Genomic DNA, 16352 nt, shown 5'->3' on the forward strand with positions numbered 1-16352 from the left:
TCTTTCTTTCTTTCTTTCTGTCTCTCTCTTTGTCTCTGTCTTTCTCTTTCTTTCCTTCCTTTCTTTCTCTTTTATTTGTTTCTTTCTTTGTTTCCTTCTTTGCTTTTTTCTTCTTTCTTTCTTTCTTTCTTTCTTTCTTTCTTTCTTTCTTTCCTTATTTCCTTTATTCATTTCTCATTTCTTATTTTCTCTGTTTCTTTCTTTGCTTCTTTCTTTCTTTCTTTCTTTCTTTCTTTCTTTCTTTCTTTCTTTCACCAAGCAATAATTCCAGTACATGTTCCCCATATTTACATTGGGTCCTGTACTACCTCTTGGGAAATATCGTAGTAGCCATATATTCAAAAGAAAGATTCTCTCTTTCCACTAGTTATCATTTGCCAATAGATTTTCAGTAAAAGAAATAACCTGAATAGCCCTGTCCGCTATCACTGCTGGAAATTTGAGTGGCATGATTTTATTCAGGCCAGTGTCATGTACAGAAGGTTGCATTTTACTGTTCTTATTACCATACTCTTGCTCTTACAAACCTTAGCAGTAAGATGGGGTTGATAAAGATATTAGGTTTATTGCTGAGTACTAAGTCTCTTATTTTTTGTATTTTATGATTTATACATCTCTGGATAGACTTCTCATATGCAAAAAGAAGCTTCTGGGCCTAAATGTATAAGAACCCAGGCTAGTGGGGATACACATAAATATTTACACAGCAGCTGGACAATTAGACCATTAACAAAATTACATCAGTAAGTTGTAACCTAGAGCCTCTGACCTCTCCATCCATGGGATTTTAACCAGAAACACATTTCTTGATATGAAATTCCCTGCTGCATGCTTTGAAACTAATCAGATTGTAGTTAGGGACTTGAAATAGTCATACTTATATTGCACTAGTGCAGATCTTGGATGTTGAGTTGATCTGACCAGGGGTAAAGCTCAGAGGTTCCAGATTCAGAGTAGGGATGAGATATGACCCTGGGTAAGGTCCACAGGTGAGGGAAGAGTTTCTCAATCTTTAGTGGTGGAAGCTATGGACGTGAGTGGAAGTCCAAGCTCTTCTGGACTAAAACCCATGGAGAAGAGGAGTGGAATAACTCAGCACAAGTTGCAATGAGAAAGATTACTTTTTATATTCAGTAAGATAAATCTGAGTCAATTAGGAAACATGCAGAATAGTAGAGATTTACATGGAAATGAACTAGAAAACTACTCAACCAAATTAACTTAACCTGGAAACAAGTGTAAACAGTCTTATTATCTTTACTACCACCAATTCTTTGTGTTTAGCACCTATGAACAATCACCCAGTATCACAAATTAATTTTGTTTGAAGAAAATGCCAAGGTAAGGTAGTCATTATATCATTTGCAGTAGAAAACTACTAATTATGTGGAACATCTGTCTGTATATATGCTCATTTTAATTTAACTGTGAAAGCTTAATATCATTTAAAAGCTTCTCTGAAACGATTGCTTTGAGGTCAAATGCTTAACTTCGAACACCAATATCTTGTGGTCTTGAATGTAAACTAAGAGGAAGAAAGATTTCTAAAGAATATTTAAGATGCAATCAATGAAGATCATATAGATCATTTAAATAATTTAAATCCTTGGATTTCATTGTCAATTAAATCATAAGGCATAGTATGAGAACAGCTTCTAGAGTCCACATTTTGATCTAGACACACTGTCAAGAGGACTTAGAAAACTGGGTATCTAGAGTACATATTTCTTACCAGGTGTGCAACATTCAGTGACTAGAAATTAAAATGAGTAATAAAAGAGTTAAAAGAGATCAAACTCTTTTATTTCACAAGAGAACAGACCTCTAAAGTTTTTCTCTGTAGGGACAGCTAGTGGATATTTTAGTTTCTATAGAATGAACTTATGAACATAATCATTTGTTGCTGTGTTTCTATCTATAAATAGACAACTGGATGTCACTTTGCCTCATAAAAATATATTCATAAGTACAGGTGCAGGGTCTGATTTGTCTTTCATTCCATACTTTGGTGTCTGGAATAGAGAAATATAATTGAAGAAGGCATATTTTCACTAGTCTTTCTCAGCTGTTTTCCTGGTCTTGACTATTGTATTAGGTCTACTCTAATAAATAAGAAAAAATGGAAATATATGACTTCTCATGATTTTTCTGAACTATCAACTAGAAAAATAAAATAAAATGCATTCCAGGATAAGGAAAACTACCTGAAGTAATATTATAAATGGAGACGTGTGTCTTTGTTTAGCAGATACCAACAAAGAGAAAGTTATTTTAATAGTGCTGATATTGTTACTACATAGTACTAGATACTCTAATGTTATCAATTTTAAATTAGGGTACATAAATAATGATATACTGACTAAACATCCAGAGCTATAACATGATGACATCCCTATTATATACTATCTGCTCAGGTTTATTCTTCATTTTGTCAATTTCATTGTATATACTCTCTCCTTCATCCCATTTGAGCCCTTACTGTATCTTCACCCTGTCTTCATGCCTTATTCTCTCCCTAATTTCTATTGTCCATTTATTCTTCTCTTCTATGATATGTTCCTAGTAGACTCCCATATGGAATGGTGTCATGTCATCTCAACTTTGTAAGCCTATTCTTTTTCCTTATTCCATCTAGATATTTGTTCTTTGATCCTTTTTACAAGTTCAATGTTATTATAGATCTGCAGTAATATTGAGTCCATGAAATTTTTGAACAAGGAAATAAACAAATAATAAATCTGTAGTATAACCCTGTAGCATCTATCACAGTATTTCCCCACTTTCCTAATTTTGTTGATTTAAATCTATTATGAATCTCTTAAAGAAAGAACAAGTTTATTTAACTCCAGTGCATACAGTCTGTGTCAAAGACCAGTCATAGTGTAATAGAGAACTCCAAAATTGTTAGAATCAAATGCCTTTGATTTACTTCTCACTATATTCAGCATATGGACATTTGTTTTTAATGAAAAATCAAAAATCTTGTTTACATCTTTTTAAGTCTTAAAGGTCATGCATTGTACAAATTTAGGTGTAGAGTATCTATGAATTTAAGCAAAAAAAAAAAATGGTGTAGGAAATGAAATTAAGATCCTCTGTATGAGTTCCTGCAATGCTGGGTTAATTTATTCTTGAAATATGTTTTCAAGTTCTATGTTGGCAGCAATAGAAAATGGTGTGATATTGTAGAGTCATTGTTATCATAGGTTTTAGTAAACAATTTACCAGATAATTACATCTAATAATTCTTAGGAAAGCCACAATCAACACTCGGAGTTTACACTTGAAAACTTATTAATCACTGTGAATGATTTGTTTGCTGCTGGGACAGAGACAACAAGTACAACACTGAGATATGCTCTCTTGTTCCTGATGAAATATCCAGAAGTCACAGGTAAGGACACAGTTGGTGAACCACAGGATCCACAGCATTCTTATAGGTTGCTGGAAAGACATTGTTAGTGTACTGTTTATTATTGTTAGAGAAGTCTCAGTCCTTATCTTTTTGTGCTGCTGGGTATAGAGACTAGGATGAATGAGAGAAATGAAGGAACTGTAGAAGTAGAAAAAGCAATCAAATGTGGATCAGTGTCTGGATTCCTTGGGAGATAATCTGTGACAGGCACTAAGAGTCTTCTTTGGCTTTTTTTTAACTTGTACATTTAGTTCCTAAATTAGGTTTTCAGTACAGGCAAGGTTTTGCACTTACTTTTTAAAATAATAAATCTAATTCTGGTGTACAAGGTTAAAACTTACTTTATTGAGACATTAGCATAAATTCTGGAACTTCCTGAGCCTAGCTGAGATAAGGTTCAATCTGAGAAATGAAAATAAGTCAGTTCATCAGCAAGTTATTTCCATATAGGTAATAGTTGTAGAAAAAGGAATGTTATTATTTCGAAAGTCCATTTCCATGCTACTTCTGTTGAGCACATATCTTCCAGTTGTATCAACAATATTTATTTAAAAATAATATTATTGTACAAATGTAGGTTTTTTTTTACAGTATTTGTTGAGTATACATTATGGTTGTGAATATTTGTTCACTTAACAGTTAAGAAACAATATATTACTGGCTAAAAATATTTTCCTATGACACTTATGTGATCAGATAGTTTCAAATCTTACATACAAATACATGGTATATATGCAGTTTTAATGCTTTCATCAGTAGAACATCTGGAGATAGCAAAAAAGAAAATAGGAAGGTGGGGTCAACTTTGTTCTTATATTATTGTCACCAGAATAAATACAGCAATCATGAGAACTGTCTTAATTTCTTCCAAAGTAGAGGTGGTATCCTCTGTTTTCTCTTCAAAAGGGAGTGTACCCCCAGGGGACAGTATTTGAATGTGCCAATCTGAAAGTTACTAAAAACTGCATTTACTGTTTTAGCATATATTATTTACATTGAAGTGACCTTAGCGTAAACACTAAAGAGAAGTAGTAAGTAAAAGGTAGGAGGAAAGGAAAATGGCAAATGATCAAGAGGGCTTCACAAAAGTACTGAAATACAGTAGTGTAATGAGGCTTGAGCAAAAATGGAGTAGGAAAGATGACACTGTAAAATAGATGTCAGATGAACATGTAAGCTGTATTTTTACAATCACAGTATGAATCTCAGTTGAAAATAATAAGGAATCGATATAGGGTTATAAAAGGTTTATAAAAGGAGTTTCTCCTTGCCAGGATCCCCTTCTTCCCTACAATCCTACAGTGACTGAGTTTCCCTTATGGAAGAAGACAGAATTGCTCTTAAAAAGTGAGTTCAAGTTGCCCTGTATTAAAAGTTTTTCAGTGGCTGACAGAGAAAGGACAATACATAGAGACAAAAGGGTGAAGAATGATTGTGTTCTAGTCCCAGAACTGAGAGGATCTGAGCACTTTTCTCTAATTGACTTACGAATTTCATTGGCAAGATTTATCTCTTAGATAAGTTAGTAACTTAAAGAAATCTACATTGTATCATCTTAATAGAAATTTCCAAGTACAGTTCAGTGAATAGAATTAAACCACTAACCCAAGAAACTGTCATGGAGTTTCAGAACACTAGGACTGAATATAAGCATAACACCCTTTTGGGAGACCCCTGAGCCACATGTAAATATTTGCCATGAGACTTCTAAGCAAAAATGTAGGCCTGGACCTTAGTGTTGTATCAACTTTTCCTTTCTTCATGAAACACTTGAGAATATTTTTATCTACTTCTCTGAAGCAGGGTCAAGGAAGTCATGGGCTCAAGGTATGTGAACAACCCACATAGGAGGATAAGATTATAGGATAGGTTTCTGGAAATATGATCTACAAAGCTCTCTATTCTGTACTTACCAAGTGGATGCTGTTTGCATGAACAGAGATTGAGGGACAAATGAGAAGTAATGTGTGGTCTGATGCCCATATCCACTGAGATCTTATTCCAAGAGCTATGAATTTAAATGCTTTGAAGGAGATATAACTCATGAATAATAAGACTACAAACTAAGAAAATACTTTATTACAAATAAGAAAATATATCTGTCAAAATGTCTACAACTAATAGAAGATAATCATAATTTACATCATATGGAATAATATTTATATACCATCAATGTATCTCATAATGAAAATTGAAATAACTAAACCCTGTAATTCAACACATTGTTCATGAAGTAACAGGAAGTGTGTGCGTGTGTGTGTGTGTGTGTGTGTGTGTGTGTGCATGTGCGTGTATTTATTTGTAGATGTCTTTTAGTATATGGGATGCAATTGTAACTCACATTTTTTATTTTTTAAAACAGAAGATAATAGATATTTTATATAAATGGGGAGTATATAGAAATTATTAATTATTTACAAATATGGCAATATTCCAGAAGCTACTGTTAACTTAGAATTTGGCCTGTTTTGAGTATCACATCAAATTTCACACACGCACACACCCATCCACCCACAAACACACACACACACACAAGATTATTTTAAAAATAATGCATTTGACAAAATTTCAGTTTTATTTGTAATAGTCCTTTATCAGACTATGATATGATGGTTACTTGTGTTGTTTTGCTATTTCATATATTTACTTAATCCTATTTTATTTGCTATTATAAGTACATACTGATAGATCATAAAAGCTCTTTGTAACATAGTAGTATGAATCTATATGTAGCATCTCTGCATGTCTTAATGTACTCTAGGACATAAAATGCATTTACAATTCTATTGAGACACTTTTTATGCACCATGTAGTCAAATATTGTGATAAGCATTTTACTTCCTTTCCATATCCCCACTTTTTACTGTGACCATCCAGCTAAAGTCCAGGAAGAGATTGATCGTGTGATTGGCAAACATCGCAGCCCTTGCATGCAGGACAGGAGCCACATGCCCTATACAGATGCCATGATTCATGAGGTCCAGAGGTTCATTGACCTCATCCCTACCAACCTACCACATGCAGTTACCTGTGACATCAAGTTCAGGAATTACCTCATCCCCAAGGTAAGCTTTTCGTTTCTCTGCTGCACCTCAATGCTCTGTGCTTTTCTTCTGAGTCATAGCTTCCCTTTGATTCCTACACTGTTTCTGCTCACTCTTTCATGATGATCCCTGAGAAATGAGGATATGATTGAACATTACCCTTTACTTATTTTTACCTTATTCTCTATCCATGCTTAAACCTTTCACTCCTATCATAATCATCCTGTTCTTTGATAGTACACATGTGCAAATAACCCCCTTTATTATGTACTTTTCACATGTACTGTGAGATTCCTATAAGGGATGCTATGTTATATCATATGAGATATATACATATATCACATATATATGTATGAAGTTATGGCTTCTTATATAACTTGCATTTTGTTTAAGCCTTCACATTATTTGAACTGTGAAATCCCCACATACATTCTCACATAGTTTCTAATGTTCCTTGCATTTCATTCAAGCATTCATCTCACTGCCTACTTTCCCATTCATAAGGTTTATGTTGTCTGTGAGTTGAATCTTGGGTATTTCAAGGTTCTGGGCTAATGTCCTATAATCAGTGAGTGAATACCATGTGTGTTCTTTTGTGATTGGCTTACCTCACTCAGGATTATATTTTTAGTTCCATCCATATATCTAGGAATTTCTCAAATTCATTGTTTTTAATAGATGAGTAATGCTTCATTGTGTAAGTGTACCACAATTTTGTATCCATTCCTCAGCTGAAGGACATCTGGATTCTTTCCAGCTTCTGGCTAATATAAATAAGGCTTCTATGAACATAGTTGAGCATATGTCCTTGTTATATGTTCGAGCATCTTCTGGGTATATGCCTAGGAGTGGTATAGATGGATCCTCAGGTAATGCTATGTCCAATTTTTCTGAAGAGCCTCCAGACTGACTTCCAAAGTGGTTGCACCATCTTGCAATCTCACCAACAATGGAGGTGTGTTTCTCTTTCTCCACACCCTGGCTAGCATCTACTATACCTGAGTTTTTAATCTTAGCCATTCTGACTGGTGTGAGATGGAATCTCAGGGTTGTTTTGATTTGCATTTCCCTGACGACTAAGTATACTGAACATTTCTTTAGGTGCTTCTTGGCCATTCTAGTTTCCACAGTTGAAAATTCTTTGTTAAGCTCTATACACTATTTTTTTAAATAGGGTTATTTGGTTGTCTGGAGTCTACTTTCTTGAGTTCTTTGTATATATTGGATATTAGCCCTCTATCAGATGTAGGATTGGTAAAGATCTTTTCCCAATTTGTTGGTTGTCATTTTGTCCTATTGACAGTGTCCTTTGCCTTACAGAAACATTGCAATTTTATGAAGTTCCATTTGTCAATTCTTGATCTTAGAGCATATGCCATTGGTGTTCTGTTCAGGAATTTTTCCCCTGTGCCCAAGTATTCGAGGTTCTTCCCCACCTTCTCTTCTATTAGTTTCAGTGTATCTGGTTTTATGTGGAGGTCCTTTATCCATTTAGACTTGAGCTTTGTACAAGGAAATAAGGATGGATCAATTTGCATTCTTCTACATGTGGTCCTCCAGTTGAACCAGCACCATTTGTTGAAAATGCTGTCCTTTTTCCACTGGACAGTTTTAGCTCCTTTGTCAAAGATCAAGTGACCATAGGTGTGTGGGTTCATTTCTGGGTCTTCAATTCTTTTCCATTGATCTTCCTGCCTGTCTCTGTACCAGTGCTATGCAGTTTTTATCACTATTGCTCTGTAGTACAGCTTGAGGTCAGGGATGGTGATTCCTCAGGAAATTCTTTTATTATTGAGAATAGTTTTCGCTATCCTGGGTTTTTTGTTATTCCAAATGAATTGGAGACTTTCCTTTTCTAACTCTATGAATAATTGTGTTGGGATTTTAATGGGAATTGCATTTAATCTGTAGATTGCTTTTGGCAAGATGGTCATTTTTATTATATTAATTCTGTCAATCCATGATCATGGGAGATCTTTCCATCTTCTGAGTTCTTCATCGATTTCTTTCTTCAGAGACTTGAAGTTTTTGTCATACAGGTCTTTCACTTGCTTGGTTAGATTCACACCAAGGTATTTTATATTATATATGACTATTGTGAAGTGTGTCATTTCCCTAATTTCTTTTTCAGTCTGTTTATCTTTCATGTAGAGGAAGGTTACTGATTTGTTTGAGTTGATTTTATAACCAGCCACTTTGCTGAAGTTGTTTATCAGGTTTAGGAGTTCTCTGGTAGAAGTTTTGGGGTCACTTAAATGTAGTATCATATCATTTGAAAATAGTGAGATTTTGACTTCTTCCTTTCCTATTTGTGTCCCTTTGACTTCTTTTTGTTGCCTAATTGATCTGGCTAGGACTTCCAGTACTATATTGAATAGGTAGGGGGAGGTGGGCAGCCTTGTCTAGTCCCTGATCTTAGTGTGATTCCTTCAAGTTTCTCTCCATTTAGCTTGATGTTGGCTATTGGTTTGCTGTAAATTGCTTTTTCTATGTTTAGGTATGGGCCTTGAATTCCTGATCTTTCCAAGTCATTTATCATGAAAAGATGTTGAATTTTGTTAAATGCTTTCTCAGCATGTAGCCAGATGATAATGTGGTCTTTTTCTTTGAGTTTGTTTATATACTGGATTACCCTGATGGATTTCCGAATATTGAACCATCCCTGCATTCCTGGGATAAAATCTACTTGATCATGATGAATGATTGTTTTGATGTGTTCTTGGATTCGGTTTGCTAGAATTTTATTGAGTATTTTTGCATTGATGTTCATAAGGGAGATTGGTCTGAAGTTCTCTTTTTTTTTGGGTCTTTGTGAGATTTGGGTATGAGTGTAATGGTAGCTTCATAGAACGAATTGGGTAGTGTTCCTTCTGTTTCTATTTTGTAGAATAGTTTGAAAAGAATTGGTATTAGGTCTTCCATGAAGGTCTGATAGAATTCTGCACTAAAACCATCTGGTCCTGGGCTTTTTTTAGTGGGGAGACTTTTAATGACTGCTGCTATTTCCTTAGGGGTTATGGGACTGTTTAGATGGTTTATCTACTCCTGATTTACCTTTGTTACCTGGTATCTGTCTAGGAAGTTGTCCATTTCATCCAGGTTTTCCAGTTTTGTTGAGTATAGGCCTTTGTAGTAGGGTCTGGTGATTTTTTTAGTTTCTTCAGTTTCTGTTGTTATATCTCCCTTTTCAGTTTTGATTTTATTAATTTGGATACTGTCTCTGTGCCCTCTGGTTAATCTGGCTAACAGTTTATCTGTCTTTTTGATTTTCTTGAAGAACCAGCTCCTGGTTTTGTTGATGTTTTTTATTGTTCTTTCCGTTTCTATTTGGTTGATTTCAGCCCTGAGTTTGATTATTTCCTCCCTTTTCTCCTCTTGGGTGTATTTGCTTCTTTTTGTCCTAGAGCTTTTAGCTGTGCTGTCATTTTGTTAGTGTATGCTCTCTCCAGTTTTTTTTTTTTTTTTTTGTAGGCACTTAGAGCTATGAGCTTTCATCTTAGCACTGCCTTCATGGAATCCCACAAGTTTTGGTATGATGTGTGCTCATTTTCATTAAATTCTATAAAGTCTTTAATTTCTTTTTTTATTTCTTCCTTGACCAAGTCATCATCACGTAGAGAGATGTTCAGTCAGTTTCCATGTGTGTGTGGGTTTTCCATTGGTTTTTTCATTATTAAAGACCAGCCTTAGTCCGTGGTGATCTGATAAGATGCAAGGGATTATTTCCATCTTTTTGTATCTGTAGAGGTATGTTTTTTGACCAATTATATGGTCTATTTTGGAGAAAGTACCATGAGGTGCTGACAAAAAGGTATATTCTTTATTTTTAGGATGAAATGTTCTATAGTATCTGTTAAGTCCATTTGGTTCATAACTTCTGTTAATTTCAAAGTGTCTCAGTTTAGTTTCTGTTTCCATGATGTGTCCATTGCTGAGAGTGGGGTGTTGAAATTCCCACTATTATTGTGTGAGGTGTAATGTGTGTTTTGAGCTTTAGTAAAGTTTCTTTTATGTATGTAGGTGCCCTTGCATTTGGAGCATAGATGTTCAGAATTGAGAGTTCACCTTGGTAGACTTTTCCTTTGATGTGTATGAAGTGTCCTTCCTATCTTTTTTGATTACTTTTGGATGAAAGTCGATTTTATTTGATATTAGAATGGCTACTCCAGTTTGTTTCTTTGGATCATTGGCTTGGAAAATTGTTTTCCATCCTTTTATTCTGAGGTAGTGTCTGTCTTTGTCACTGAGGTGGGTTTCTTGTATGCAGCAAAATTCTGGGTCCTGTTTGTGTATCCAGTCTGCTAGTCTGTGTCTTTTTATTGGGGAATTGAGTCCATTGATATTAAGAGATATTAAGGAAAAATGATTGTGACTTCCTGTTATTTTTGTTATTAGAGGTAGAATTATGTTTGTATAGCTATCTTCTTTTGGAGTTGTTTGAAGATTACTTTCTTGCTTTTTCTAGGTTGTAGTTTCCCTCCTTGTGTTGGCGTTTTCTATTAAGTATCCTTTGAAGTGCTGGGTTTGTGTCAAGATATTGTGCAAATTTGGTTTTGTCATGGAATATCTTGGTTTCACCATCCATAATGACTGAGAGTTTTGCTGGGTATAGTAGTCTGGGCTGGCATTTATGTTCTCTTAGGGTCTGTATGATGTCAGTCCAGGCTCTTCTTGCTTTTATATTCTCTGGTGAGAAGACTGGTGTAATTCTTATAGGTCTGCCTTTATATGTTACTTGACTTATTTCCCTTATTGCTTTTAGTGTTTTTTCTTTGTTTTGTGCATTTGATATTTTGATTATTATGTGACAGGAGGTATTTCTTTTCTGGTCTAGTCTATTTGGTGTTCTGTAAGCTTCACGTATGTTTATAGGCATCTCATTCTTTAGGTTAGGTAAGTTTTCCTCAATAATTTTGTTGAAGATATTTACTGGCCCTTTAATTTGGGAATCTTCACACTCATCTATACCTATTAGCCTTAGGTTTGGTGTTCTCATTGTGTCCTGGATTCCTCGGATGTTTTGGATTAGAAGTTTTTTGCATTTTGCATTTTCTTTGACAGCTGTGTCATTGTTTTCCATGGTAACTTCTGCACATGAGATTCTCTCTTCTATCTCTTCTATTCGGTTGGTGATGCTTGAGTCCATGACTCCTGATCTCTTTCTTAGGTTTTCTATCTCCATGGTTGTCTCACTTTGAGATTTCTTGATTGTTCCTATTTCCATTTTCAGATCCTCAATATTTTTTGTTTAATTCCTTCTTTGTGTTTTTTTGAAGTTCTTTAAGGGATTTCTGTGTTTCCTCTTTAAGGGCTTCTACCTGCTTACTTGTATTCTCCTGTATTTCTTTAAGGGAGTTACTTATGTCCTTCTTAAAATCCTCTATCATCATCATGAGAAGTGATTTTAATTCTGGATCCTGCTTTTCCAGTGTGATGGGGTGTCCAGGGCTTGCTATATTGGGAGAACTGGGTACTTATGATGCCAAGTAACTTTGGTATCTGTTGCTTATGTTCTTGTGCTTGCCTTTCACCATCTGGTTAACTCTAGTGTTACCTGCCCTCATTGTGTAAGACTGGAGTCTGTATTTCCAGTTATCTTGCTTGTGTCAGAGCTCTTCAGATTCCAGATGTCTCTAATTTCCTGGGTGGAGGAACTCCTGGGACTCAGGCCACCTCTCAGATCTGGAAATCCTTCTGTTCTGGAATCAGTGGTTCCCCTAGGATGGCTCAGGATATGATGTCTCCACAATTGCAAACCAGCCAGGTGTCTGGTGCTCTGCGTGCAGTCCCTCCTCCACTGCTCTGAGTGCAGTGGCTCCTCTAGGATGGCTCAGGGTTCAGTACCTCTACAGGAGCAGACCAGCTTTGTGTTTGCCCCAGCCAATAGGACCAGGCAGGGGCTGAATAATGTTTTTGATATGACCTTTGCAAGTGTAACTTCATTTCCCTCATGTGATTGTCATGTAGGCTTACTGCTGAATAAAATCATCCATGCTAGCTATTTTTGAACTCTGGTTGGCTGGTTTAACTCAATTCATTTGTATCAAACTCCTCTCTAAGTGCACTGATTCAATCTGGATTCTCTCATTCCCACCGAATTACTCTGCTTGGCCTCAAACTGACTCTGGCAATCTGTACTAATCTTCTGACTCTTTCATTATTGGATATTTTGTGTATTTACATTTCAAATGTAATCCCTTTTCCTGGTTTCCACCCTGAAACTCTCTGATCCCATCCCACTTCCCCTACTTCTATTAGGGTAATCCCCTTCTCACTCACTCACTCACTCACTCACTCACTCACTCACTCACTCCCATCTCACCACCCTGATAATCCCCTCTGCTGGGGTATCAAGCCTTCACAGATCCAAGGGCATCTCCTCCTAAAAATGCCAGAAAAAGCCATTCTCTAGTACATGTGTGTTTATAGCCATTGGTCCCTTCATGTGAATGTTTGGTTGCTGTTTTTTTTCCCCCTGGGAGCTCTGCAAGGGGGCTGGTTTGTTGATATTGTTCTTCCTATGAGGCTACAAACCACATCAGCTCCTTCAGTTCTTTCCCTAACTCCTCCATTGTGATCCTGTGCTCAGTCCAATGGTTTGAGTGTGAGCATTTGCTTCTGTGTTTGTTAGAGAGACTTTAAATGAGTGTATATATTTTTAGGGGCAATGGGACTGTTTAGATGGTTTATCTGATTGTTATTTAACTTTGGTCCCTGGTATCTATCTAGAAAATTGTCCATTTTCCAGATTTTCCAGTTTTGTTGAGTATAGGCTCTTGTAGTAGGAACTGATAATTTTTTTAATTTTCTCATTTCCTATTGTTGTGCCTACCTTTTAATTTCTGATTTTGTTAATTTGGATACTGTCTCTGTGCTCTCTGGATGGGCTGGTTAAGGGTTTATCTATCTTGTTGATTTTCTCAAAGAATTAACTTCTGGATTTGTTGATTCTTTGTATAGTTCTTTTTTGTTTCTCCTTGGTTGATTTCAACCTTTAGTTTGATTTCCTACTGTCTACTCCTATTTGAGTACATTTGTTTCTTTTTCTTCTATAGCTATCAGGTGTTCTGTGAAGCTGCTAGTGTATGCTCTCTCCAGTTTCTTTTGGAGACACTTAGAGCTACTAGTTTTCCTCTTAGCACTGTTTTCATTGTGTCACATAAGTTTTGGTCTGATGTGCCTTCATTTTTATCAAATTCTAATAATTTGTGTTTTCCTGTAATTCTTTAAGGTATTTTTGTGTTTCCTCTTTAGGTGTTTCTACTTATGTACCTGTCTTAACTTGTATTTCTTTAGCGGAGTTATGTGTGTCCTTCTTGAATTCCTCTATTTTCACTATGAGATGTGATTTTAAATCCAAATCGTGGTTTTCTGGAGTGGTAGGGTATCAAGACCTGCTGTATTGGAGAACTGGGTTCTGATGATTTTCTAGTACTATTTGTTTCTGTTGTGTAGGTTCTCGTGTTTGCCTCTCACCATCTGGTTATCTCTGGTGTTACTTTGTCTTACTGTCTCTGACTGAATCTTGTCCCTCCTATGGGCCTGTAAGCCTGTGCTCTTAGATTTGTCAGTACTTCTGAGAGATCAGCTATTTGGAAGGTAAAGGAGTACAGAGAGCTGTAATCTTAGGTGTCTCAGCACTCCTGGGTGACCAGGTTTCTACAGGCAGGATTTCAAAATGGAGAGCTGTGGCACAGCCTTAGAACCAGGGAGGAGATGGAGACATTTACCCTGCCTTTTAACTCACTTAGTTAACTGAATTGATTGACTAGAGCGCAGAGAACTGCATGACTCTCTCCTGAGAGCTGGAGTTAAAGATGTGTGCCTCTATACCTGGACCTATGCTTTCTTTATCTGAAACTTGCTCTATACCATACTGGCCTTGAATACAGAGATCTGCTTGCCTTTGTATTCTGGAATTAAAGGCACATATGTATTTCAGCCAGATCACACAGATCTAGATAGTGTTTTTATATCATCTCTTGCCAGAGCTGCCACTTTGCTGGACTAAATTTCCTTTACAGATGATGACTTCAGTGCTGAAGTACAGACCTTAAATTGAACTAAAGGTGCTTTAGCAACATCACTGTCACTGGTCTCACACTCTTCCCTTGCTCTGTCTGTTAGAAATGTCCCTTATACTCCTCATACTTAACTCTATCTATGGAGCAGAAGATTGAACTGTGTTATTTCCTATTTTCTGTACATGCCATGATTTCCTTGTAACATGCTTGTTTGTTACTCCTCTGTTTGTTGTTGCAGGGGACAAACATAATGACTTCACTGACATCAGTGCTGCATGACAGCAAAGAGTTCCCCAACCCAGAGATGTTTGACCCTGGCCACTTTCTAGATGGGAATGGAAACTTTAAGAAAAGTGACTACTTCATGCCATTCTCAACAGGTAATAGAAACTCATTCTCATTGTTCCAGTGACATGCAGATCTGTGGGGACTTAAAAAGTGACTCCACAGAGGCTGATAAAGTTGTAGTATGTGCATGATCAGGAGCATGGCTTTCATTGATCATTCCTTCTCCTGGATATGGTCTATCCTCTCTGCCAGGTTATGAAAATGCAGCTTTTGATTCTTCATCTATTGTTCAAAGTTTTAGAAAACCAGAGTGTAGGGAATTTCTTTTCTTTCTTTAGGTGCATGACAGAAAAACCATAGACACCATCCGAGAAACCAAACTTCACTGACATTTTACTCAGTCCTTTTAAAAATCTCAACTTCTTCATAACTTAAGTTCATGTCTTTGTTCTTACTCACCAACAACCAGACTCAAAAATAAGCTTTGTCTACAAAACAAGAGAAAAGTACCAAGGGGCCTAATGCATATTTGGGACATAGATGAGTGAGTACTTCATGTTAATGCACTTGGACTAATACTTAGAGATTATCACATATTCCAGAGCTAGAGTGCTGTTGGGAAGAAGTTTGTACCTTGCTATTTCATAAATCATAATTTGTTCAAAACAGACAACAGCATTCTCTTCTTCCAAGAGTGTAGGTCACAAAAAGTATTCAAAAGCAAATGTGGATCATTTTACTGATGTACCCTAACCACTGGAACAGAACATTTTCTCTCTATTTAGAATTTTCCGGATCATCTTTGGAGGGAAACATTTTAGACATGCCATGATGCCCTGCAGTGGCCTCAGGGTTCCCCTTCCCCAAATTCAGGCTATGAACTGCCCCCGCCTGTGGGGTTTCACAATACCCTAGGCAAGGGGGCAAAAGAATTATAGGACAAGAGATACAAAGAAGAATCACCTGTCTGAATGTCTGATCAAGTGCTTAAACTTTATTGTTTGGGTTGCTATTATAAAGGCAAGCAGTCAGGAGTGTCATCTAACAGTCAGGGTCCAGGATCATCCCACAATTGCAAAGTTCTCTAAGCCCACAAGGGTTCCTAGCCCAAATTACTTATCTAAGTATTTTCTCATAATCAAGAAGGCAATTAAAACATTTTTTTGGCTCAAGTTGCTTATCTAATTAATATTTTCTCCCTTGCAGGAGAGCAATAAGTATTCCTTAACTCAGGTATTTACTTAACTGACATTTGCTCTCAGGCAGAAGGGCAATAAAGTATTCCTTAACTCAGGCTGTTAACTGACATTTGCTCTCAGGCAGGAGGGAGTCTTGGCTTCTAGCAGTTAACAATGGATATTGAATATATTCCTGCAATATATGTGCTACGTTAGTTTTATGATCTTTATGACAAATTAAAAATCTCCCCTCCACAACTTCCCTGGTGTTTTGAATACAGGTATAATCAAACACATCTAGCTGAGAAATATCTTTGAATTATATTATCCTTGATACCATATGTTAGTTAGAAAAATGACCCTCTCTGTCTATTTGTCTAAAAAGTTTTCCCTTCACCCATCC

At 36.3% G+C, this 16352-nt stretch overlaps 1 protein-coding gene across 1 annotated transcript in view; it reads left to right on the forward strand.

Moving 5' to 3' along the window:
- The window catches only part of LOC114633047 (cytochrome P450 2C6), a 31484-nt gene that overhangs the window by 14494 nt on the left and 638 nt on the right, over window positions 1–16352 (forward strand). The window contains exons 6-8 of the mRNA XM_028781664.1: window positions 3253–3394; window positions 6293–6480; window positions 14722–14863. Coding sequence (XP_028637497.1) covers window positions 3253–3394; window positions 6293–6480; window positions 14722–14863 — 472 coding nt within the window. The remainder of the gene's footprint in view (window positions 1–3252; window positions 3395–6292; window positions 6481–14721; window positions 14864–16352) is intronic.

Source organism: Grammomys surdaster, unplaced genomic scaffold (genome assembly GCF_004785775.1).
Source record: "Grammomys surdaster isolate TR1022 unplaced genomic scaffold, NIH_TR_1.0 513, whole genome shotgun sequence".
NCBI classification, from domain to species: Eukaryota; Metazoa; Chordata; class Mammalia; order Rodentia; family Muridae; genus Grammomys; species Grammomys surdaster.